Consider the following 27,356-nt stretch of genomic DNA (forward strand, 5'->3'; position numbering starts at 1 on the left):
TTCTTGACAAGTGTTTTCTGAGGAAAGAAACAAAAGGCAGACACCCTCCACAAAAATATGACAATAGATTGGTCTTACAATAATAAATGTTTGTACAGCTGTATCAGTAAAATATAGTTGCTCAAACTCCAAATGTTTTTGGAGGGTGTCTACAATCCTGGAACAAAATAGTTGGCACTAAACACTTGAAATGTGTGCCCATCAAAATTGGAAAGGTGAGTGAAATATGCATGCGATATATGTGAAGCATAGACTCCACCCTGTATCTCACCCTTCCTCACTCCCCATCTTTCAATGTTGGAGGGTCTCATGGACCTGTTGATATAATGAAAGACAGAGATAAAAAGAATTTATCGCAGCTGACGTCGTGATGATGACTTGCTGAACGCGGCGGTATAACCGGGCGCCTTATTGTTAATTTTACACCTTCAAACATACAAACCATCTCAAAAGTTAGGTCTTCATAGTAGGAAACTTTCTTTCGCAACAATGCCTAGAAAAGTTGCTTTTTGCCTTGTAAAAGTACGTAATTTTTCGCCATTTTCTGCTTTTCCTTTTCTCCGATCGGCACTATTAACCTGTGTAAACCAATCAAGGATCGTAATTGACAGTGACATCAGACGCGATAAATTCTTTTTATCCCCGTCTTCAATTATAGCATGACTTGATCCAACATTGAATTGGGGGGGGGGGGCTGGGGCAGAGATACACTAAAAGACAGGCAAAGTGTGCCAACCTTTTTTTCAGGATTGTGGACATGATGCAATTTTAGTGCTCACCTTGCAATCCTAAACAGATGCGTTGAGTTAGGCTTCTGAGTCGCAAGCAGATACAAGTATTTACCAAACTGCTCCTTCTTGGATTTGTAGAACCCATCACGTGTACCAGTGTGTACGGATGCCCTATCTACAACTTGCTCCCATGTCATACCACGGTCAACAGAGATAGACATGTGGCTATAGGAAACAAAACGAACAAAGTCATCAATCCAATTCCACAAATTTGAAAAGTTAGAATAGCTTACACAAAATTTTATCTGTCCTTTTCAAACATTAGAAAAGAAACAAAAGTTGTTCATTCACCTGCATCAAGACTAAAAAACATGGTGGTTATCTGGAGGACACCTAAAAATCTACAAACAAACTATTATTGTGTAGTTTACGAAGATTCAGTCCTGAAGATGTCAGTCACACCTGCCAACAGAATGACAACCTTTTCAATCCAACGGTGTACTTAATGAAACCTTGTTGCTTACAATGGGCTGGCCCAGTTGAAATCCATACACCCTCTACAGTCTACTCTGAAGTACAAAGTACCGACGCGGGCGCACACGTTGTGCTGACTTGAAGGCACACATGCCTGCAGCAGAGACACAGCACTACGCACTGTTAACACGCTGTATACGCGCGCATTATCACTTTGTACTTCAGAGTGGACAAATTATATGGAAGACATGTTATCTCCCACACAGGGGTGTATATTTTAAATGGAGTCACCTATCAGATAACCATATTTGAAATTCACACTACCTGTGTGGGAGTTTTGTCTTCCATATGGGGATTACAAATGGAATAGCTCAAAGAGGATTGATCTGCCAATAATGCTAATGAGGTGCTAAATTTGTAATCCTAGGATCAAAAGAAGCCTACAAAAATGCATGCAAGTGAAAAATAATACAAACGTTGAGAACTGTATCAAGAATTGCAGTACAGAAAAAAATAAATGGATTGAAAGCCAACCGAAAACTGACAGGTTAATTTTGTCAGACCTCTATTCAGACATTAATGTTGCAAAAAAATAACTACAATTTCTGATACTCAATGTCACTCATTAATGAGGACAGCACTTACTATGTAGGTGTACTTGTTTTGGCATCCAGGAATACTTGCTTGCGTGCACCCAACATTTCAACTGATGATGCTTTGATGTCTACTAGACCTTCACTATACCTAATGAGAACAAACAAGTCACAGAAATAAACACTGATCAATTCATTGCTGACATCCAGATGAGAAAATATAAAGACTATATACCAACAGTCCCTATGCTTTGTATGGGCACCTTGGGAGAACAATGCCAGTGCATTGAAAGGTTAACCCAGGTTAAATAAGAATGAAATAAATAAATAAATAAATGCTGTGAATTTCTTGCATATTCATGAGGGCCTAACACAGGCTTTACTTTTGTGGAGCCTGCAGCAGTCTGCCATCACTTTTGTTTTGGAGCTAGTGTTTTGTACACATATTTTTCTTTCTGTGCATCACTGTATGACTCACCATCATTTTAGCGACATAAAATTTCATTTGATAGCAGTAGTCTTTGTTACTTAGGTTTCTTATATTGTGAATAAATCGTCTTTGTGATACGTCATTTGATTGTCTTTAGCTCCACTTTATGTTGTTCCGTGTTATTTATTACCCTCCTGAATCTGTACCAAACACCCATTTCTGTGAAGCAAGCTTAAAGCTTTATGTATACAATAAATCATAAAATAACACAACAAACACATTCCTACTTACTTTCCTTCTTTCTTTGCAGTTGCAATAGTTGCTTGTAGGCTCTCAAAGAAGTAGTTAAAAATCTGACGGGAAAAAAATTATAATATAAATAATAAACAATTGATGTCTGAATATACTCTCCTTTACCAACCCATACATGCAGCATTATGTTAACTCAAAAGACAGTTCTCATTTAATTTACTGCAGTAGACATTAAAACAACATGGGTATCATGATTGGATCCCCATGCTCACTCACACCAGGTGGGTACCTACATAAACAATATCACCCATGCCACTAGTTGAGTTAACTTTTTTTCCAATGTTAATTAATGCATTTATGTTTTTTTTATTCACTCTTTATACATTGCAATATTAAAAATGTTTTGAAAATATAAGTTGAGTATATATTTTCCTGGTATTTCCCACTTTGGCCCAAATTGCCTTGGATGGTGGTATTTATTGTTCAACCATGTCTGAATTCGCCTTCGAAGTGATGATATAACAGGATTAATTATCATGGCAATAGATGAATACAATTTTTGAATAGATCGCCATGCACTACAACGTTCACGCCGTACCTATGCATTGAACCATAGATGTCAAAGAAATGCTAATCATTTGCACCAGTAAGATTAGCATCTTTGAAAAGAGTGGTGTTGTATTCTATCTATGATTGCAGACATACACAGGTGATGAGTGCAACCTGCTTGTAGTGCAGGGCGATCTATTCAAAAATTGTATTCATCTATTGCTATGGTAGTTAATCCGATTATTACATAACTTTGATGGCGAATACTTGCAATTTCCCCCTCCTAAGTGAATCAAGTTTGTAGCCAGCCAGCCAGGCAGGCAACTTACCAAGTTCTGCTTCTTGACTGCTACTCCAAGGATCCTATTGAGAAACTTGCTCACATTCCTGTCTTCTTTATCAGAGACTTTCAGATGCGTCAGCCCTGTTTCCAACACACCCATCAGACTCAGGCATTGCTACCAGAAAGAAATAATATATTATTTAAAAAGTTAATAACCTTACACTTGGGTTTTGCTTTCTCTCTACCAACCTTCCATTTATCACACACACACACCCTGTCTGTGTTTGCCTCCAAACGTGGACATTGTGTTTTGCTATCTAACCGAGGACGTGTGTATGATGTTTTCATCGCCTAACTGTGGACTAAAATGGCGGATTTTTTTTGTGTATAATACGAAACGGAATTTTAGGCATCACCCTGCGGACGGTAGTTTTTACCTCGGTTTCAGGCAAATAGCGTTTAAAGCATCTAGCATGCATTTGAGGTCTTTTGCAGCAGTTTGAGACCGAGGACAGTCCTCAGTTGGAAGTAGGTCCACAGTTTAGGGTGAAAAATCTTGTGTGTGTCCTCGTTTGTCGGCGAACACGTACGCACACCCACCCCTACCTGTAATTGCCTCCAAACGTGGATGCTGTTTAAAATTATGCAAATGCCGTCATCTGAATCCGTGCTCAATAGACATACCAATGACTTTTTCCACCATTTTCTTTGTGTATTTTTGTGAGTATGAAATTTTATCTAGTAACCGAGGATGTTATATCTCACGTACAATAGAGGACATATTTCGCAAATACATTACACATACAATTGTGGTCATTTGCAGATGTCCTGAAACTGAAGACAGTCCCCCATTGCAGAGAGGTCCACGATTTAAATGTGAAAAACAAGTGTGTCCTCATTTGCTGGCAAACCCCCATCCCCACCCTGCACACACCTATATACTGAATGTTTGAGTGGCAACATGAATACATGATGTTTGAATCTTACCTGCATACTGGTGTTGAAATCAGCAAAGTCCATCTTACCCTGTGACAGTTTAGAGAATTCCACACCACCAACAACTTGTCTCTAGAGTAATATAATGAAAATAACACAGAGTATCTGCATAACAGGTTCATTTGTACAGAAGAATAGTGAACCACATCTAGCAAATATCATATAATAATAATAATAATAATAAAGACAGATTTAATATAGCGCCTAATGCAAATGCCTCTAGGCGCTTTACACAACCAGAAACATATTAAAATATCTTAAGCTACAAACAAAGAAAATTTAAGGGCCTAACAAATACAATTTTTTTTTTTTTTTTTTTTTTAAATAATAAACAAAATTTTAAACACAACAATATAAACAAAAAGAAAAGTCATAATCCACGCCGCTTCCCATGAGCCAAAAAAAAAAAAAGCAAGGAGGCACGACAAAAAGGCACATATGAAGCTGACGAGGAGAATGACTTTAGAACATATTTCATAATATCAATAAGCACATAATAAGCAAATACAAATGTAAATATACACAGAGTTTAAAATAGAATTGCACTACAACCCAAAAAACAGCATTTCGAGCACACCACCGCATAAAAACAATCAAAAAGCTGTGACCGGCACAGACGAAAAAAAAACAAAACATGGTAAAAGCCCTGGAGAGGAGAGGTTGCCAGCACATCACTCTCAGCAATATTTCAAATGTCTTGCTCCCTAAATAGAAATAACAAATGGGCAGGGTTTGACTAAATATACACAGAGCAATTATTATCACAAAATACAACATAGCAATATAAATTAAATATACAGATAATTATAACAATCAGAATAATACAATCAATCAAACAGCGTATCGAGCATATCACACCTTTCCGCGAAAACCCGCACAGGAGAGAAAATGCGACAAAATTGAGAAAGCCCAGGAGAGGAGAGGTTGCCAGCACATCACTCTCGACCGAGAGATAAATATCACGCCCATAAACATAAAAATTGGCTGGGTAAAAATTGGTATTGCACGGAACATAGTACAATAGAACTAACATGATAATATACGAAGCAACATATTTAAAACAGTGGATGGAACATCAAACCATGGCATGGCAGGCACAGCAATGGCATAAATAAACCCTGGAGAGGAGAGGTTACCAGCACATCACTCTCAGCAAGAATAATATCTTGCTCCCTAGATGGCAAAATTAATGGGCAGGGTTACTCGGAATAAACACACATGAAGAATAAATTACGCACACAATAATTGATGAAAAAAGAAATTACGATGCATCACCATTGAAGTACTGTCTAAAGAGATGTGTCTTCAGTCGAGACTGGAAAATGCCGAGAGTAGTAGCGTGGCGAATTTCACTGGGAAGATCGTTCCATAATTTCGAGGCTGCGAAGGCAAATGACCTGTCACCATAGAACTTTGTAGATGACTTAATGACTTTCAGTCGACATTCAGCAGATGATCTCAGCGATCTTGTTGGTACATAGACGTGAATGATGTCAAAAAAAACTGGTGACATGCCATGAAGAGCTTTATATGTAACAAGCATGATCTTATATGCCACTCTTTGTTTTATTGGCAGCCAGTGAAGCTCTTCCAGAGCGGGTGTGATATGCTCATGTCGCGAGATACGCAGAACAAGCCTTGCGGCCACGTTCTGAACTTTCTGAACTTTTGCGATCTCGCGATCCGGCAATCCATACAACAGCGAATTACATGTATCAAGTTTAGATGTTACGAAGGCATGAACCAACTTAGTGGTTGATTCGCGAGTCAGATACTGCCGAATCGTCCAATCTTCCTGATACCGAGAAGAGCACTCTTGCACAGATTGTCGACGTGACTACTCATGCTGAGGACGGAGTCCATGCTAACGCCAAGATTGCGTGCTTGTGGAGAAGGACGAATGGTGAAGTCACCTATCGTCATTGAAGGTGTCCAAGATGTGTTCTTGAATTTGGAATATAAGTGGACGAGCTCGGTCTTGCTGTCGTTGAGAACTAGCTTGTTCATTTTACACCATGATCTAATGTCACTGATACACGCTTCAAGTTTCCGAACAGCCATATCTCGATCTTGAGGTTGAAAAGTAAGATAAAGCTGGGTGTCATCAGCGTGACAATAGATTGAACACCGTGAGCGCGATCAAGTCCTGTAATGGCCCGCTGAACATAGTAAACGCCAAAGGGCCGACAACGGATCCCTGAGGAACTCCACACCGAAGCACATCGGGTCGGACTGCATTTCGTTGATGGCAACTGATTGCGTGCGATCAGCGAGATCTGACGAGAACCAATTAAGCACATTTCCATGAAGACCATAGCGCTCTTCAAAACGATCCAGCAATTGGCGATGATCTAGCGTATCAAGCGCTGCGCTGAAATCCAGAAGCACTAACAAGGCTTCTTTGCGTTTATCCAGAGCAGTCAGGATGTCATTCTGAACTTTGAGTAACGCCGTCTCCACACTATGGAAGGGTCTATAAGCTGCTTGCGTTTGCGAGTAAAGATGGTTTTCTGTCAGGTAAGATTGCAACTGTTGAACAGCGATCCTTTCGATGACCTTTCCTAAATAAGGAAGATTCGATATCGGGCGATAGTTTGACAAGATATTATGATCAAGACTTGGCTTTTTCAGGAGAGGAACGATCCGAGCACATATCAAGGAGCATCATTTCGACACTATTATTGGAGATGGGCACCGTCATCACTATGACTTTACCATATAGTCTACATATTTTCACCAAGACCATTATATCATTCATTATCCCTTGCCATGCTATAGCACTCTTCTAAAGCTATTCATCTTGACTTCTAAATAATAATACAAACCATAAGTGATACAAGCTACTCACATTACATATAGACGAGTACATGCTACGTAGCGCACTTCTACCATAGTTGGTGTCAAAATTGAACTGAGTCAGATCTGCTCCAGAGGCAGCACGTCTATCTCCTTGTGTTAATGCACCTGGCAAAATACAAATTGCAATATGATTTATTTTTGCAAATTCAGCTAAAATACATCAAAAAGCAAAGTAAAATTACACAATACATACATAAGGAAACAAAAATAAAATAGACCCAATGGGCTAGCCTGGAAGAGTCAATAGCTTCAAGACACCGTCACCAAGAGGTGTGACTCCTCCAACTCATTGGGACAAGATTAGTAAGCTTCTCGGATATAAATGTTCCTTTCAGTTGTAATCCTAATATTACATTTCATTTTAATCCTACAAGGATAATCATAATCTATACCCAAAGGGGACAGAAAAAACCCTGTTCTATGGCCGGATGGATCTGTCAAGTAGGATCGGTCGGTCGGTGTTTTTTGGGGATTTTTTTTTAGCAAATGACTTTAAACATCACCCAACCTGTAAATCATTTGCAATTTTTCTTCTCCCTTGTGCTTTTTTAGGGCTAAGTCTTATCTTGAGATGAATGTAAAAATAAAATGTGTCAGTTCATTCCATCACAACTCATCACAAAATCAGCAGAAATTCAATATCTTGTAAATAGCTCAACACATATTTTAATACCAACCAAACTGGAAAAAATGAATTGACTCCACCTTTATCAACTTCAACTGAGGCATAGCAACTTACCTAGCGACTGTAAACGCCTGGCAACTGCAGCAGCAAATCTTCTCTCACCTCCAAGATTGGTGGTTAACAACTTGTACAATGGACCACTAAAACAAACACAATTCATACAATTAATCACCATAGAAACAATAAAATATTTTTGCAGTAAACCAGACGAAGATTAAAAACTATAGTAACCCGCAATGGAAAAATCCTACTTTGGTGCAATATATACATATCTGGCGGTACATCAATGGCACATTCTGCACCATTAGAAGACCCCTTTATCAACTACTTACTGCTTCATTAAGAATGACATCATGATAAACAACTACCACTGTGCTATGCTATAATTTCCAGCAAGAACAGGGCAATTTAAAATCCAAGTTCATCTGTGTTGGCAGACTTGGTCATAAATTAATAATTTCAACTTATGATCTCAACATAAAATTAAGAAGTACCTAAATTTTGGTCAAACTTTGACCTTCTTCCAGTCTCCTTATGAGCGTCTCCTGATGTAAGTGAAAGTTGTGACCGAAAAGTGCGAGGCACATTTTAATTTTGCATTGAGACCATAGGTTAAAATAGTTACTTTAAGGCCATTGATTATACAAGGGAAGACCGACCAAGAGTCTACAAACGCTCTGTTGGAGGACTTCACCGAGCTGATGCAAGGCAATATTTTCATATTTTTAAGGAGTTCAATGACAAACACAGTAAGACCACCAAGATCTCTTACTTACATCTCATCATACATCAACAAGAATATCTTGAAAAAGGGATGTTGGATAAAGCAAGCTCTTACCTGCTTTGATTTGAGCGATGTGATCTTCCCAACTGTTGCACCGCTTTGTCTGCTGACCATGGTAACTCCATTGTGAGATGGACACGACGCCTCTGATTGGCTACACGAGTATCGGCATGCAAAGATATACCTGGGAAGAAGCATTATGTTGAGGACAGGCATCATTTAATAGAAACTGTAAAATTTCAGTTCATTGTGTGCAGTTAAAGCAGCATATTAAAAAAGATGTTTGAAACGAATACAATGGTGTAAGTTGCCATATAATAATAATTCAATCACATAGTAAGAAATCTTTGGCTGATCTAACAAAGTTGCACTTGGTGCCCCCTCAACTCTTATCATGTGTCTCCTACAAGTGGAGCAAAACTCTTTGATGGTCTGGCTTTTGTACCCTTAGAATGACAGGCTGGTTACATGCACAAATTGCAGTGAACTTAACAAAGTTTACTTTATACATCACAAATTGGAATCAAATGATGGAGTAATAAATCAACATGTAAAAATTGCATAACAGTTTTGTCATCTTACCTGTACTTGCTGCATCTGATATGATGGCTATCAATTTTCTACCTTCCATAAAGCTGTTTCTCTGAAGGGAAAATGTCATGAACAAAATTGTTTTATCAATAATATCAGTACCGGTATATTGAAATGTTTTTTGTTTGTTTGTCTTTGCCGTCTGGTTGCCCCTGCATCATCTGCAGGACTATTCAACTTCAGGACTGACATATTAATTTATTTCAGTTGAAATTCATACACCCTCTATGAAAGACATGACCTTAAGGTGGTACTACACCCCCTGATAAATTTTGTGACTAATTTTGCATTTTTCTCAAAAAATTAACTACACACTGGTAACAAAATTTATGTATATTATAGGGGCAAGGAATCCAAGTACTTCACCCCTTGATAAATTTGTGACTATTTTTGCATTTTTCTCAAAAAATAATAACACACTGAGAGGCTAGGAATCCAGCTACTACACTGGAATTTCAGTGACTCAAGACAAGTGGTACATTATTTATGATAAGAAAAGAGGTATTAATGTGGTAAGCTGTACTACTGCTGAAGCCCTCTGTCGCTTCCCAACCTGATTTACTCCCTGGTTATACTTCAGAAAATAAGGTGACACTTACCTCCTTTACATTCAGGCTCTCTATACCAACATCGTTATTTTCAGCTGCACGTAGCTCATATTGAACTTCGGAGTTTGGACCACCTGTGCGCACCAGGCGCCCTCGCCTTCCAGTCATTTCAGCCACAGCTGATGTACCACCTAGTTGATCTATTATTTCGTCTAGAGGACTGTAGTATAAGCAAGCAAATAAATAAACAGGTGAGCGAGTAAGTAAGTATATAAATAAATTAATATATGCTGCTTAGCTTTATTTGATTGTATTTTGCAGAAAATCTTTGATAAAACAAGTAACAAATATGAACTACATTGAACAAGTTTTGACACTACTACCTTTTAGTCATGCAAGGTACAATTATAGACAAAAGTTTGGAACATTTTTCACCTTCTTGGCATGACCTTAGTTAAAACGCATTTTACTCAATAATAACTCCCCAAAACATATAAAATCAACCTGGAGAAGGTATTCGCATGCTATGATTTTGTGATGAGTTCTACAAGAAAGTACCCCAGCTGTTTTTAAACCAACTGCTACAAAGCAGCTTGTTTTTATTCATCAAAAAATATCATATTCTTTCAAAAAATTACATTTAAGACCTTGCTTTTATTAAATTCTCTCCTTCTAGTAACAATTTAGTTTGATACAGATTAGTAGCAAGTTTTAAAAAGTAAAGTATAAACAAACAATGAATTAAACCTCTCACATTTTTTTCCATGACTGTAAATGGCAAGCTTAAGTTTTATTTTGTATGACAATTACCTGTTTGGGAGTTCAATCTTTGTAGCAAATCCCATAAGTAGATTCTTGGCTTGTACGCTCCACTCATCATCCTTGCGAGGCTCATTAGGCTGAGGGTAAAATGCACAAGACAAAATAATTGACATGTACACCCCTGTAAAGACATGCACATGCATGCAGATACAATCATGGCTAACCAAATTCACTCATATTTACTTTCATTGCAATTCTTTTTCAAAAAAATATAACACACATTTTTGGGTGTTACTATCAATGAAAATCTCAAAAATCATATCAATAGAATCTCAATAACAATTTAATGGAATATTGGCATGATAAACAAGCTAAAAAAATTATGCCTGAGCGTGTTTTGCACACATTTTATAATACATTTGTTTTGCTTTACAGAGTATTTACAAGAATACGTGTAAAAACATATTTTAAAAATGCATTTGCTCCAAAAATGGGCAATGAGAACCATATCAAATGTTTACAGATAACATTTGATACTACAGCATTGTTTTGGGTAAATTGATTTGCCTCCATCCACAGATTTCTCTTCCTGTCCCTTCAAGCAGGAAATCACTTTCAGAAGTGTTTCCCTTCACCACAAATGCTGTTCTTAATTACTTACCGATACAATAACTTGTGTAGGGAAGTGCTGGTTGATGAAGCGAATTAGGATCTCTCTTGCTATTGAGATAAACTCAGTCAATTTGCTATCTGATTTTAACATCTCGCTCTCCAGGCTAGCCTGTTTGGGAAAATGATACACTATAAAGGTATATTTGTATCTTATGCTGAATTAATGCTCTAGTCACTAGCAAGCAATTCTGTGTTTTCACCTAATAAACTGATCTTTCAAAATGGCTGAAAACAATCCACTTCATCAGTTATATATCGTCGTCTGCATCATATACTGTCGTATCTCAAAAGGCTGCCCTGTGTGATTTTTTATTATTATTGTCATCTAATTGCGATGAGATACACTGTAAAATTAATTAATTTTGAGGTATTATCACAATATAACAATCTCAAGCGTCACAATTTTTCAGCAGTAATGTTATCTCCCTTTTTGTAAATGATTATGGTTTGACGGACAGCCAAATACGGCTTTAGCCATTAATGTTGTCAAGTAGGGGTAAATGCAAAGTATAGCATACATACCTCACCAGTAGTTTGTAACCCTATCACCACAGAATGGCCACTCTCAAGAGCAGCCTTGGCTTCCTTAACAACAGCTGGAACTTTGACTCCAAGACTGTGAAAAAAGTGAATAAAGATTACTGAAATAAATGCATTTGTTAACACTACCTGGCAGGATTGAGGGAATAATTGCCCAAGGTGAAGCCAAGAGCTTCAGCACTACACCAAATGTGCTTGAAACTCTATTATTTCAACCATTATACAAATAACCCAACTAGGAGAAAAAATATGTGACCCAACATGAGTAATTAGTGGGTTTTTTAGCGGGTTCGCCGGCGGACAAGTTTAGAACTGTCAAGCTTTCGTCAGGAGTAGCTCTGACTTCTTCAGGACAAAGTACCTAAGAATGAGACATGTAGACATGTCGCCTATCTGCTGATTTTTTGTAAGTTTTGGTGGCTCTGAAAAGAGCCGTTCACTGAAGACTGCCCCTTGTCTACAGAAAACAAGCAGATCTCGCCTATCTGCTAAATTAAAGGTTTGTTGGCTCTGAGAAAGAGCTGTTCAATGAAGACTGCCCCTTGTCAACAGAGAACTTGTAGACTGCATATACTGTAGTAGAAGTATACGGCTTACCAGGAACCGTTTGGCCACTCATGGACCGATTAATTGATTGTATGCACAATGAGCGTTGAGTAAATGAGGTTGAATGTCTTTTCTGACCTGCAGGTGTTTCTGAATCAATCAATTAATTCAGACACATCTTATCTTGCAAGTAAATAACTAAGAGTTACTGTTTTTTAATTGGGAGGCAGATATATGATATATTTTCTTGGGAGTGCATTATTGACCTTGCTACTCACCACAACTGTTTGAAGAACCTTTGATGACACCCCCAGAAGGATGACCACACTCTTGAGGAACTAGTATTTGTACGTTCAATAGCGGATTCCAAAGCTTTACGAAGTTCATTCCTGAAATAGAAAACCTGGGCTAAGATTACCTATACACATGTACTTGTGGCAAAAAAAATACCCATATGGACTTTCAAAATGGACCCGCAAATCATTTTTCAAACATCGTTACTGCGCATTGCACGTCGGCGATACGTAAAAAGTTCTCAGGTGTACTCACAAAGGCTTATGGTATTTACCGAAATGGTCAATATTCCACCGGGATACCATAACCTAAACCTAAACAAGTATTTTGGTCCCATTTATCAACAAAAAATAGTATTACTTGGCCATTTTTTATATATTTGGGGTCCTGTCAAACATACCACTTCCCACGATTTTTGAAACCATAAACAATATACTACATACATACATCACTTACTGATGAAAAAGTACCATTTTTATATATTTTTTTGTACGAGCATGTTATCCTCCTCAGAATAGAAGTGGCCACCCCGGGGATATTATTCAACCCAGCATATCACTACTTTGCAGTAAGGTATTTTTCTAATCACTGATTTGTGACTTTTGTGTAACACTGATTTTTCAACACTAAGCATTTCTGTGGTGCTATGAGAACATCTTGGTCTCTTTAGGTGTCAATCAATCTATTGATCAATCGATTGATGAATTGATTGATATGAGAACTTGTCATCAATGCGCCAATCATGGGCTGAAGAGTAATCTTGGTCTGTTTAAGTCAATTAATGAATTGATTGATTGCTTGATTGAATGAAATGAGAACTTGTCATCTATACACCAGATATGAGCTGCCACATCAAACATCTTGGTCTATTTAGGTTGATCAATCAATCAATCAATCAATCAATCAATCAATCAAATATGAGAACTTGTTATGGGCTACGCACCAGACATGGGCTGCCACATCATACATCTTGTTTTGTTTAGGTGTCAATGGCGTCTCTATGGTATCAAACTCTGCCGCCCGGAAACTAAGGCCTCTAGACACATACATTCCTGAGGCTTTCATTTCCATAGCTAACATCTCTGCAACACCTAGAAATGATCAAAAGTTGACAAAAATACAAGTTTGATTTACTTTTAATTGTGAACTATGGTGACAATATTAGACACATACATTCCTAAGGCTTTCATGTCCATAGCCAACATCTCTACAACACCTAGAAATGATCAAAAAGCAGGAAAAGAGGCTTTCCTTTTAATTGTGAATTATACTGACAATATTACTCCTTGACATTCTTTCATTGTGCAGCTGTACTCCTCTTAACCACTTAATTTGACAAGAGAGGATGGACTTTGCCATGTTTACATGTCATTCGTGGAAGGCAAACTTAAGTATAGCGGGATTGCTTTGCCATGATTTATCCCTGGTGCAACTTTGATTGTAGTACGTGATCTATAGATGACTAAAGGTGTACCATATCTATGGTCCAACTTTGGTATTGTAATAGTCAGCCTCCATTTCAGTGAAGAAAATGAACCAATTAGGTAATAAAAAACAAACCCTTTCTACGGACCCAACTGATACAGAATTTGGGTTTGGAGATTTGTTTTCCTTGCAGCTGTATGGGATTAATTTTGCCTGAAATTTGTGAAAAATTTCAGAAAATTTTCAAAATATGTTTGCAAAAATTGTTAATTTTTAGTGTCATTAAGCCTCTTTCACAAAAACCAAATTCCTGACTGACCGACCCTACTTGGAAAGTCTGTCCATCCGTAGACCAGGGTAGTTTTTTTCCACTACCATATACAGGATGAACATTCTAGCTAGGTAATACTAGTATACTTACGACAGATAGGCAGACACACATCACTACCACTACATCATAACACACATTATTATCCCTGCTCTAATTCATATTACACAAACAGTCAAACAATATTAATTATCATTCATAATCCTTGATTCATAAAATATTAATCATTCTAAAAATGTTTTGATCCAAAAGACAATAATATAGATAAACTTACCAAGTCCTCTTCTATTAATGGCTTCTAGGAAGTGATCAAACGATTTAAATGGTGCACCTGTTCCCCAAAGTCCCAATCTTTCCATGAAGGCCTGTAAATGTAAAGATGCTACAAGATTACAATATGTCTCATTCAGATTTCAAAGAGTTACAATGTTCACTTGAGCTACATCATGGTTAATTGTCTACCAATGTTTGAATAAAAAAAACCAGCAAGGGTACTCTGTAGAAAAGGATAGGTACAGAAGTCATGTGATCAAGTAAAATGAGTCAGATATTGGGAATTGATTTTGAGATACAGCCAACTAACTTTATATTTTGTTGTCCTGAGCATTAAGTCTAATTAGGAAAGGTTTTCAGCAAAATGAAGCCCGGAGATGAAATTGAAAACTGAATTTTGATTTTGAGTGATATCAGACTCATTTAGCTTGATCGCATCGAATATGTGCCATCAATATCGGTCGTATTTTCACTTCTTTACTATCCCAATGGGTCTGGAGTTTTTATGATGTTATTTATGTGGATGGGTCATTGTTTTTATTTTTGTCAAATTCAACCTGACACTGGTGAGAAAAACCTGAAAAAGCACATGAATGCAGGCCAAAAAGCCCCAAAACGGGCTGGAAATAAGTAAAAACATGGGAATTTGGACCTACAAAAACCTGAATTCAGGCTAAAACCTGAAAAGTGGCATCTGTTTCAGAGACTGATAAATTGCTTATAACTTGGTAACCAGAAGTTCAATTTTCATGGGGTTTGCATCAAAACATAGCACTTTCAAAGGTGCTGATGGAAAAATCTTGGAAATTGAATATTTTCAATATTACACTCCTTGATTGTTCATATTTTCTTTCTCTCAGATGAATGACGACCAAAGTTTTCCCAAACCCTGCTCTCTAAAATTGCAACTTGTCAAAAAGCTATGATTATGAAGATTTTACAGTGATGACATTTAGATGTTTAATAATACAAATTAATCAGATATCCAAGCATGAGTATACATTTCAATGAAAAAAGTGGACAATTCTGAAAAGAAAACCCGGAAATAGTGCTTAAAATATGACACAAAAAGAGGCTTAAAAGACATAAAAACACTGAAATGTGGGCAACAACAAAAAAACAGGGATTCCTGTAGAAACAATTGTTATTTATGTGAAAAACACATTTCTTACCATATTTTTGACATCAGTGACCCCTGTTGCACTACAATACAGAACCCTGGCATTGGGCAGCATTCTAGAATCAATCACAAAATCAAGAAATCAGTCAACCAAATTAGTCAAGCAAGAAATTAATCCACTGATGTGAAACAGATGATTTTCATTTACTATGATCAGTGGAACACATCATTTTAAAATGGATCACAAATTATTATTTTCTTTGATATGTGGGTCATGGAACGGTTCTTGGATTTTCCATGACCAGGGCATGAGCTTGAGATCTATTTTACTTTTTTTAAGTAGAATACCCTTTAATTATCAAAACAGTATAAGTGTCTTCAACTTAGCAAGTTGGTGGAGTTTTACAAGGTCCAAAGGTCTAAAACCTTTCAGCCTAGTTTACAGTATTTATCATGTAAAGTAAATATGCTAAATATATCAATGTCATAATCTGACCATATCCATCTTGGCCTCCTTCCAAATTCTTGTACCACTTACCGATAGGTTCAATGTAATGTATGTACTTTTTGTCTGGGGCAGAAATGTGATAAACACTCATTTTTTTGTTTAATTTGTTGTTGTTGTTTTCAGTATGACATAGAGTTAAGTGCTCTTGTGAATCAAAAAGTAGATTAGTAAATGTGCCCCTGCCAATAACGAGATCAGAAAAGGCAAGTTCATGATTTTTTTTAATTTTCAGTATGACGTAGAGTGAATGCTCTTTTAAAGCAATTATGAGAGAGTGATTAATTGAAGTATCACCAAGGTTTTTCTTTCTATTTTATTATTATTATTATTGACCAAATCAAGTACTTAATGTTAGGTATATATAGTGTATAGGGCTCTTCTGATATCAGAATGTGACAGCCAACTATCTATAATATGATCAGCTATTAATAAGCGAGAATTAATCGGTTTTTGTTACTGCACAAGCCAGTAAGTCTCAACTTACGCCTGTGTACATGTTAATTCACAAAAGCATGCGTCGGTTAATATGCAAAGCGCAGTTCACGTAGGTGCTGCCCCCAAATGGGTGTACTCCATTCTATATCAATGTATATCAACGTAATGTATGATTTCCATCATTTTTTTATTTTGTTATTCTTTACAAAGCATTACATAGTTTTTCTGAAAGTTACACTTTTCACAATGAAACTACACAATTAATTTGACGAGAAATACTTAATATGATAATAAAACAAACAAATGTACAAAGTATTTTGGATGGATTTTGGATTGCCTGAAGGAAACAAACGTGTATCGTTTAGTCTTATCAGGCTATTCTTCCAGTTGCAATCCATTCACCCCTATGGAAGATATAACCTTTATCTCTTACACAGGGGTGTAGATTTCAAATTGAGTCACCCATTCAGGTAACCCCATTCCAAATTCACACTCACTGTGTGGAAGACTAAAGTCATGTCTTCCACAGGGGTGTTTGGAATTAACTGTAATAGCACAATTAGCTGTTCCCTGGGCCACTTTAACTGAAACTTTTTCAACTAACATTGCCAACTTCTGTGAATATACCAAGGAAAAAAAATTAAAACGTGTCAGCCTTCAAAATCACCATAATGGGTTTCTCATGATTGATAATATGTATCTTTAATAGCATGTTAACTTTCCTCAAATGGAGGTATGATTAAATTAGGGACACTGCGCATCGATTCATCATAATTGAAGCCCCATTAAACTATCTACTGACATATATATTGTAATGTAAACAATACTGATGAATCATATATCATCGAAATGTTTATCAATTTTGGCTCTTTGCCTTGTGTGTTTAAAGTGATTGAAAGTGATTCTGTTATCTTGCATATCTATTTTTACTGAAATGATAAAACAGAACTTTTTTTTGGTGTGGGGGGGGGGTGTGTTTGAAAACATCAGTAAACGAGGACACACACACAAGAAATATGTGTTATAGGGGATGCACAAGAAACTGGACAGAATTGCTAGGTTGAAAGAAGCATTATAACTGCCGGCTGAAGTTGAAGATGTAGTGACAGTCTATACTTGTGTCCAAACTGAAAACTCTGAAGTGGTGTATTGTTGTCTGTGTTTGCTCGTATTCATGTGAGATGGGTGCATATTGCCTGCAAATGTGGAGGTTAATATGAAACTTAACATTCCAACCATGGACATTACTGCAACAGGGGACTGTCCCCATTTAGCTGACATGTGCAATGGGCTGCTAACAATAAATCCTCTATTGCTGATATCAAAATCAGTCCCTGGAAGACAGGTTAAAATCCAAAAACATTGTGTATAATTTGTGTAACACAGGTCAACGTCCCCAGTTAGGCGCAGAAAATCAGAAAAAATGTGTCCCCCATTTGGATGGTTAAGTACTGAGTCCCGGCCTAGCGAATACATGTAGGGGTATGTGGGGGGTGATGATATGTGTGTTGTGCATGCCTGCTTATGTGTGTTTTAAATTTCTTTTACATGTTATTATTATGTCATATTGTTTGTTTACAGAGTCCTATAGTGGACAGTTGCACACATATTTTAAAGCGTACAGAATAGATGTACTTGCAGCTTTAACGTAGAACGTTATACAAGACTAACCTATATCAACATTAGTCCAATAGTGTTAGCTGTCATTCAACTGCCTTAGATTACTATCAGTGCAGGTCAAGAGTTCTTTCAAGTGGTCCACTTGACAGCTTCCAGTATATTTGATTAACTATTTGAACAATTATCAGGGATATCCTTGTATACAGATGTCAGCATGATTAAAAATATACAAACTTTCACTGCACATTTCAAAATAATGGTGTGGAGACTTTGTCCATATAATTTTTGAGTACCTCAAGTTCTGCTATGTTCAATGTAGGATTTATAGAAATATTTCATTTCAATGAAGGAGAGCTTTTCTGAAATTAAGTGAAGAGTGATAAATGATGTGCTACAATAAATTGGTGTTGCCAAAGTGCTTTTAAGCACATACTACAGAGCTGAGGGCTTATCAATATAATAAATATAATTAGGAAAATAATCTATGGCCACCTGAAATCATGAAAATGGTCAACAATGAGGATGTTTGCATCTTTTTCCTTCATTTGCAAGGCACATAGGTAATACCTCTCATGTAAAGGGTATCAAACATTTTAATAACATTTGAAAACATTTTTGAAAACTTGCTGCAAACATTCTAACTTAATGTTATTTAAGTGTTGCCAAAATGTCAGCAAAAATGTTTATAAAAGATATTTACAATAACATTTCCACAACATTTTAACGATGTTGAAGTAGTGCTTTTTCCTATAAAATTTTTAATGACCTTTATATAATCCAACACATAGGCTTAGGAACTGGGGGAAGTTAAAAAATTGTGATAAAATAGAGGGAAAATGGGTGTTTGTGACCTATATTTTGCAAAATTGTCTGATCCCCTCAGGCACCCCCAGGGTGGCCTACCAATTTTTTTTTCAAGTTTCAGCCCCACCCCCCCCCCCCCAAAAAAAAATGTTGAAAATCTTCCTAAGCAGGCCTTCATTTTTGAACATTGCAGGAGCTCTGTTAATCACTCTCCTGAGTTAAACTAAGGTGCTCAACAAGGAGCTCAATCTTTTAATATCTGCATTAAAACATAGGGATTTAAGTATTGAGGAGCTTAGAAAATCATACTCCTGAAATGTTGTTAAGGAAAGCTGTAGGAGCTCTGGTGCAAGTGAGCTCCTTAAAAATGAAGGTCTGCCTAAGTCAATGCAACATATAATATTATTAAAACATTTTTTCCAAAAACAAGAATGTTTGCATTTGCTGGGTACTAATGTATATTGAGTAATATATTAGCATTTCCAACAATGATGTTTTGGACCATTGAACTCATTTCACCTACCTCTGTATTGATGTGACTGCTACTGCCACTTTGGTACTACTGCTTTCTTTGCCCTAAGAAACAAAAATAACATACTATGTAAAGTTTGAGTATTGGTATAAATGTGAATGCCACTACAAATAGTCTTTAATAATTTTATGTCATTGTAAGCATTTAGTAAACAGCAAAGTATATAAACTGAGCTCAAAAAGAAACTTATAATTTTTCACAAGGACATATCTTAAAATCCTGTCCATCAAAATGAACCAAAATTACGCACAGATTTTCTTTAATACTCTACTCTAAACACATGTCAGTAACCAAGCAGTTATCCAACTGACACAACAGCAAAATGCAATGACATAGAATAGCTTCCTGGACCACATTCACAGCCCAATAATTGGCACCCAGCACAAGAAATCTGTGAGAATGATTACAAGATCCTTTCACAGGTGATAATTCCCAAAGAATAAGTGGAATAGTAAGGAACAAGACCTGTTTCTTGAAGAAAGTGCATGAAAGGCAGAACACATCCCCGTTTTATCAATTATCATCTATGCAAGGATCTTGTAGGCATTCTTACAGATTTCTTGTGCTGGGTGCCAAATATTGGGCTGTAATAGTGTCCAGGAAGCTGTTCCGTGTTAGTGCGTTTTGCTGTTGTGTCAGTTGGACAACTGCTTGGTTATAGACATGTGTTTTGAGTGAAGTATTGAAGTAATCCTGTGTGTAATTTTGGTTCATTTTGATGGACAGGATTTTAAGATATGACCCTGTGATTCACATGTTGTGAAAAATTATAAGTTTCTTTTGAGCTCAGTTTAGTACAGATTATTTGTAGCAAGAATGGAACCCAATACCACCCACTTGTTTGTAACGGATTTTTAGAAAGCATTCAAATCTAGTTATACAACATATGATGTTATTTTAAAACATTCCAATGAAATTTGCCTTATTTTTTAAATATTTCTGACATTTGCCCTAGATCCCATTTTTACACAGAAATTGACATTTTCAGAATCGCACATTCTTCTCCTACACATATCCCTCAATAATCACACATATCATATTTAATCTACTAAACACCTCCTCCCTAATGGACACTCCATACTTTGAGTAATGTAAAAGTGACCTGAACTGCGGAAATCATGTAAAAAATGCTCTCCAAAATATAAAATTTTGAGTGATTATGTTCCCTATCCTACCAATAAAATCACCTCTAACAATCAGCCAAAAATCATTTTTGTATTTCGCCTGTGGATGAACAAGGTTATATCGTGATTTTTTTTTCATTCAAAATTTGGCTCCATTAAATGCCCCCCTTGTAGAAAAATGCAACACCCCAGGGCATTTATTAGAGTAAATAAGGTACCCTAAGGGTTGCAAGTGAAGTCTATGTTTGTGCTGTTAATAACTACATTTTCAAAGATTATCATTCATATATTTTTGGATTTTTGACAAAACCAAGGGAACAATTTTACTCACTATAACATTTTGTCCTTCACATTGAAGGATATATCCATTATTAGGCAAAAAATATTGTTATGTTGCCCTCAAGTGGGAAAATGGAAAAGTTGTGTCGGTTGGTCGATTTTTTTTTTTTAAATCCTTCAGTTTTTAAAAATATTAATTTGAAGTAAAAAACATTGATTTTTTGAACATATCTGTAAAAATTGTCATTAAAAAAAAAATGTGACCTTGATTTTTCAGGATTTAGAGTCGGTCGCTGAGGGCAACACAACAATTTTTTGGCCTTATTCCTGTATATAGAGATAAGACTGACATTTTCATGACAGATAAAATCTCTTCTTGTGTGTGATGATGAAGAGGAGTGCAAATGCTACAAGTGTGGCTTTAACATTGATAATGTAAATGTAATACCCTTCTTCAAACAAGTATATCAACATGAATGTTCTCAGCAGACTTTACTTACCGGTACAAAATGCTTTGCTTTGTGACATTCATCAAATATAAGGCATCCATCAAACTTGTCCCCTCCGCACCATTTGATAAGCTGATCTAGACGACTACGCCGCTTATTGCTCCATCCACCTGCAATCAATGCAAATATTATTTTGCAAACTTCCTAGAAATCTTCCAAGAAAAACATTTTTGCACTTTTATAATTTGCTTTCATCAAATTTCACCGATGGAACTCCCAAAATAAAATGTTAAAGAAGCCAAATCATTGGTAAACTTTCATAAAAAATTTACAATTGCATGTTATCTTCCTTGCTACTGTCTTACAAAAAGGGGTTGGTCAATGCTGGCCTTATTGGCTTTTCGACCATTCCCTCCATAATCCTTTTGTTTTAGCTTTCTTTGTAGTAATGTATTTTAATACATATTTTGTTTGTTTTTTGATTACGGAAAATTAAAGTTGAACTGATCAATGGTTGTGACGAGAATAATAGACATGCTAAAAAAAAAAGAAAAGTGAACCTCATATTGTACTTTATTTTACTTGATGTTACAAGAGTATGAGACAGCTGTAAACTGTGCCCAATCCAATGCATGTCTAGTACATAATTTGTTAATTTGAGCGACTACTTACAACTCACAAAATACTTGCTACTATGATCTTTACTAATCTTGTTAAGAGTGTGCACTAGCATATAATAGAATTAATTTCAATATAAAAGCAAGTAATTACAAGTGATACTACACTGTGCACAGCACATGCAGGGTTGCCAAACCCGTGATTTGGTAGCCCAATTAGGCGACTTTTGAAGATTTTTCCTGTGACTTTTGACAATTTCCTGTCCCATAGAAACCAATGGTTAAGTACAAATTTGGGCGACTTTTCAACATTGGCTCCCACGACTTCCGATAGTTTCCTGCCCCATAGAAACCAATGGTAAAGAGAAAAATTGGGTGACTTTTTGATTATTAGACCTGTGATTCGGGCTGAAATCTTTTGGCAACCCTAAGCACACGCACACACACACTTTTCTGATGTCCCTGATGTAGGTTCAGAGTACTCACCTCCTTTGGAAACTGATGACACTAGAGTAGCATAAGTACTGAAAATCACTCCATGCGTGAAGTCTGATGGTAGACCAAATACCCTAAACAATAACAAAAATAAATTAGTGAAAAAGTTTATATGGCAGGAGTAGTAGGTGGTGATACATTTGAGCAAAGTTACATTAGATAACCTCTAAATGTGACACAATCTAGTCCATGGGGACAAAGGCGGCAAATTTGAAATTGAGGTGAAGTCAAAAATATGGAGTAAAAAACAATAACATACATAAGATAGAGATATCACAAAACTTCAGAACTTTAGAACTAAGTATGCACAACCTTTGGTGTATGGTAGTGTAATATATGTATACGGTAATAATTATACTCAATTTAAAAAAATGCCTGGTTTTTGGTCCCCATGGACCTGATTGCATCACAAATTATATGTGTATACAAACAAACTATAATTAAAATTAAAATGAAAAAAAATAGTATTAATAAATTCAATCTCACCTTGTTTCTTTGTCCAAATGCTGGCAGCCTTCAATCACTTTAATATGGCATCCAAGATCTTTCACATCTCTATAATGAAAAGAAATACACCAATTGTATTTTTAATCCAAGTATGTGAATAAGAATTGATTAAAATTGATTAAATTCTATATTTATGCAAATTAATTAATTTTGGAAAGTCTACAAATTTAAGCTCTTATTTATTTTTTGAGGACCTGAACACTTTCACAACAACTAAACATTAACATGCACCCTCCTTTTTCACCTTTGTGCGTCCACTTTGAGATCTGCAGATATGCTAAACCAAATGTGTTTTGTCCTGCCCCGTACGTAGTTGTCCAAGATGATGGCAGCAATCTAAAATAAATCAATCAATAAATTAATTAAACTTACAGAGAGTACAACATAATGTCAAATAAAGACAAAACTCAATACCAAGTATGACTTGCAGAAGTAGCATGAATCAGAAAATGCCACAAGAGGACCCAACATATTTCAAATGTACACGCCAAGGGCCAAATATGTAAATAGCTGTAATTTCTGGTCACTTTTTGACCATATGGTCCTGATTAGCCCTAACTCCTTGATAAGTTTGGTCAGAGGTGCCCTCTTCTGTGTTGCCCAACATTGTCCTCTGTAGGGGAGGATTAAGCCTGCAGTATTGTGTAGCAATCAGGGTTAATGTCTTACCTGTCTTCCTTTGCCTACACCAGCAGCATCTCCTAAGAAGAAACCAGCTCTATTACCATCCGGAAGGGTCCTCTGATGTCTCTGACACTGAAATGGATAAAAAACACAATTTTCACATTATTATAAAGCAATATTGTAACATTTCCATAACAAAATAGATTTTGTTTCCACAAAATGTTTTCACTGTCATGTGTCCCCTTTTAATTTTGAGCTGAACAAATGAGGCAAAACAGCACAAAGTAATGAGGTAAAACAGTGCTATGTTGCCAATGGGTGTCACTCCGTTGATGTGTTATAAACATCCTGAGTTTTTGCAGGTACATGTATGTTGATTTATTCAAGTACAAGAAAACAATTGAAGGTGGCCTCATCAGCATATGTTAAAGTATTGCTTTAATTAATGATACAATTTGCATTATCAAATTTTAGTAAATTAATAAAGATATATGAATGTGGATTGTACCACTGCGATTTAAAATACAACTTTGTATTTGGTGTACTTCTGCGATGTGACAAGATGGTTCTTCACTTGTACTTCCTGCAATGCTCTGATGAATTTATTACTGCATATAATACACCTTCCAACTGCAGACAGTAGTACTGAGTTTGCCTGATGTTATCATGTCTGATGGGATAGGGTTAGGGTTAGTTCTGAAGATTACTTACTGCATATAATACTCCTTCCAACTGCAGACTACTGAGTTTGCCTGATGTTATCATGTCTGATGGGATAGGGTTAGGGTTAGTTCTGAAGATTACTTACTGCATATAATACTCCTTCTACCTGCAGACTACTGAGTTTGCCTGATGTTATCATGTCTGATGGGATAGGGTTAGTGTTAGTTCTGATGATTACTTACTGCATATAATACTCCTTCCAACTGCAGACTACTGAGTTTGCCTGATGTTATCATGTCTGATGGGATAGGGTTAGGGTTAGTTCTGATGATTACTTACTGCATATAATACTCCTTCTAACTGCAGACTACTGAGTTTGCCTGATGTTATCATGTCTGATGGGATAGGGTTAGGGTTAGTTCTGAAGATTACTTACTGCATATAATACTCCTTCTTACTGCAGACTACTGAGTTTGCCTGATGTTATCATGTCTGATGGGATAGGGTTAGGGTTAGTTCTGAAGATTACTTACTGCATATAATACTCCTTCTAACTGCAGACTACTGAGTTTGCCTGATGTTATCATGTCTGATGGGATAGGGTTAGGATTAGTTCTTATGATTACTTACTGCATATACCATAACCACTGGTATAAGCCCACCTTCGCTATAAGCCCACCCCTATTTTTCAAACCATTCGGGAACAAGGGTGCACTCGGTATAAGCCCAGTAGTCATTTTGGCTAAGTTAAAATCATATCAATACTTTTCTTTCACATTTAAGAACAAATATTTAAAAAAATATCAGTTAAAAATTAACATTCCATACCGGTACTTAAAATTTTTTTTAAATTGAAAAAGATGATAGAAATTACTGATACATTGGACATTTACAAATGGGGATGATTTTTCTTATTTTTAAAGTCAACTACTAGCCCCTCCTCGGTTATAAGCCCACACCCACTTTTGAAGTGAAATTGCCCATCTAGGGGGGTGGGCTTATACCAGAGTGGTTACGGTAATACTCCTTCCAACTGCAGACTACTGAGTTTGCCTGATGTTATCATGTCTGATGGGATAGGGTTAGGGTTAGTTCTGATGATTACTTACTGCATATAATACTCCTTCCAACTGCAGACTACTGAGTTTGCCTGATGTTATCATGTCTGATGGGATAGGGTTAGGGTTAGTTCTGATGATTACTTACTGCATATAATACTCCTTCTAACTGCAGACTACTGAGTTTGCCTGATGTTATCATGTCTGATGGGATAGGGTTAGGGTTAGTTCTGAAGATTACTTACTGCATATAATACTCCTTCTAACTGCAGACTACTGAGTTTGCCTGATGTTATCATGTCTGATGGGATAGGGATAGGGTTAGTTCTGAAGATTACTTACTGCATATAATACTCCTTCTAACTGCAGACTGCTGAGTTTGCCTGATGTTATCATGTCTGAGGGGATAGACTCGGCCAGCTCATAGGTTGCTTTGGGCAGTGGAACATCCTGAACAAAAAAAATCATCATAACTAATTTAAGTCGGTATTTATAAATTATTTTTGGTGTAGACATTTTTCACATGGTCATACCGATAACAGAGACCCAAAAATATAATCCAAGTTCCCTGATGGAACATAAGCTTTCACATGTGTGTCCCTGTGACGTTAACAAGCTGTCATGATATTGATACAGTGGACTATTTTATCACATATTAACATTCAAAATTATACTACAAACCATTATTTCATCATACCTTGTGTATTGCTATCCAACCACGGACGTGTGTATGTTTTCATCGCCTAACAGTGGACTAAAATGGCATGTTTTTTTGTATGACACAGTTTAAAGTGGAAAATCTTGTATGTGTGTCCTTGTTTGCAGGCCAATGCCAATGCCCCCCCCCCCCCACCACACACACCCCAATCATGTAGTTTCAAATGCAATACTATTGTATGTGTGGGGTCAAAGATAAACCCTCATCCGCAAATTACATTTCCACACAATTGTTTCCTCTGAAAATCATTTCATTACTTGTATTTACTGTTGGCACTAACCTGCATTTGGGGGTCCAGGACCTCATATTTTCCAGGACCTCATATTTTGACAACTTGGACCCAAAAATTTTACTTCTTATGAATTAAGAGTCTGTCGACCCATTCCAGGAAATTAGAGGCAGGCTCTATCCCTGTTTGTGATACTAAACTGGCCTCAAAAAGAAACTTATAATTTTTCACAAGGTCATATCTTAAAATCCTCTCCATAAAAATGAAAACAAATTGCACACAGGATTACTTCAATACTCTACTCTAAACACATGTCAGTAACCAAGCAGTTGTCCAACTGAAAAAACAAAAAAATGCACTGACATGGAACAGCTTCCTGGACCACATTCACAGCCCAGCCCTGTTTCTTGAAAAAAGTGTATGAAAAGCAGAAAGCAGCACCGTTTCATCATCTGTGCAAGGATCTTGTGTGCATTCTCACAGATTTTTTGTGCTGGGTGCCAAATGTTGGGCTGTGAAAGTGGAGGAAGTCCAGGAAGCTGTCCCATGACAGTGCGTTTTGCTGTTGTGTCAGTTGGACAACTGCTTGTTTACTGACATGTGTTTTGAGTAGAGTATTAAAGTGATCCTGTGTGTAATTTTGGTTCATTTTGATTGACACTATTTTAAGATATGACCTTGTTATTCACAAGTTGTAAAAAATGTAAGTTTCTTTTTGAGCTCAGTTTATATGATCATGTCTGGTCCATTAATCCAACATTGGCATACTGTACTTACTGATAATGAAGCTGCTACAACTATATCACCAGGATGAACTTGAGCTCCAGGAATAGAAATACTGGCTTTATATGACGAAAACACCTCCTCACTGGTAGCAAAAAAAATCAGGTTAACATTTAAATCAAATTTTGATGATAATAAATTGTGATGTGATCAAGCAAAATCAGTCGGAAGTCAGA

The 27,356-nt window shown here is 36.6% G+C and overlaps 2 protein-coding genes across 2 annotated transcripts in view; one reads left to right on the plus strand and one right to left on the minus strand.

The window, feature by feature from the left end:
* Positions 1–27,356, plus strand: part of LOC140154969 (agmatinase, mitochondrial-like) — a 498,181-nt gene that overhangs the window by 126,939 nt on the left and 343,886 nt on the right. The window lies entirely within an intron of this gene.
* LOC140154964 (uncharacterized) overlaps positions 1–27,356 on the minus strand; it is a 51,533-nt gene that overhangs the window by 22,777 nt on the left and 1,400 nt on the right. The window contains exons 2-26 of the mRNA XM_072177625.1: positions 27,175–27,265; positions 25,793–25,900; positions 23,775–23,861; positions 23,350–23,441; positions 23,085–23,153; positions 22,590–22,672; positions 21,538–21,656; positions 19,626–19,678; positions 15,788–15,851; positions 14,617–14,707; positions 13,533–13,680; positions 12,574–12,684; positions 11,732–11,825; positions 11,199–11,318; positions 10,586–10,674; positions 9,827–9,995; positions 9,219–9,279; positions 8,691–8,820; positions 7,907–7,992; positions 7,157–7,272; positions 4,300–4,380; positions 3,359–3,487; positions 2,520–2,581; positions 1,851–1,949; positions 780–956 (exon numbers count right to left, since the gene is read on the minus strand). Of these exons, the coding sequence (XP_072033726.1) occupies positions 780–956; positions 1,851–1,949; positions 2,520–2,581; positions 3,359–3,487; positions 4,300–4,380; positions 7,157–7,272; positions 7,907–7,992; positions 8,691–8,820; positions 9,219–9,279; positions 9,827–9,995; positions 10,586–10,674; positions 11,199–11,318; positions 11,732–11,825; positions 12,574–12,684; positions 13,533–13,680; positions 14,617–14,707; positions 15,788–15,851; positions 19,626–19,678; positions 21,538–21,656; positions 22,590–22,672; positions 23,085–23,153; positions 23,350–23,441; positions 23,775–23,861; positions 25,793–25,900; positions 27,175–27,265 (2,529 nt within the window). The remainder of the gene's footprint in view (positions 1–779; positions 957–1,850; positions 1,950–2,519; positions 2,582–3,358; positions 3,488–4,299; positions 4,381–7,156; positions 7,273–7,906; positions 7,993–8,690; positions 8,821–9,218; positions 9,280–9,826; positions 9,996–10,585; positions 10,675–11,198; positions 11,319–11,731; positions 11,826–12,573; positions 12,685–13,532; positions 13,681–14,616; positions 14,708–15,787; positions 15,852–19,625; positions 19,679–21,537; positions 21,657–22,589; positions 22,673–23,084; positions 23,154–23,349; positions 23,442–23,774; positions 23,862–25,792; positions 25,901–27,174; positions 27,266–27,356) is intronic.

This window comes from Amphiura filiformis, chromosome 6 (assembly GCF_039555335.1).
Source record: "Amphiura filiformis chromosome 6, Afil_fr2py, whole genome shotgun sequence".
Classification (NCBI taxonomy): Eukaryota; Metazoa; Echinodermata; class Ophiuroidea; order Amphilepidida; family Amphiuridae; genus Amphiura; species Amphiura filiformis.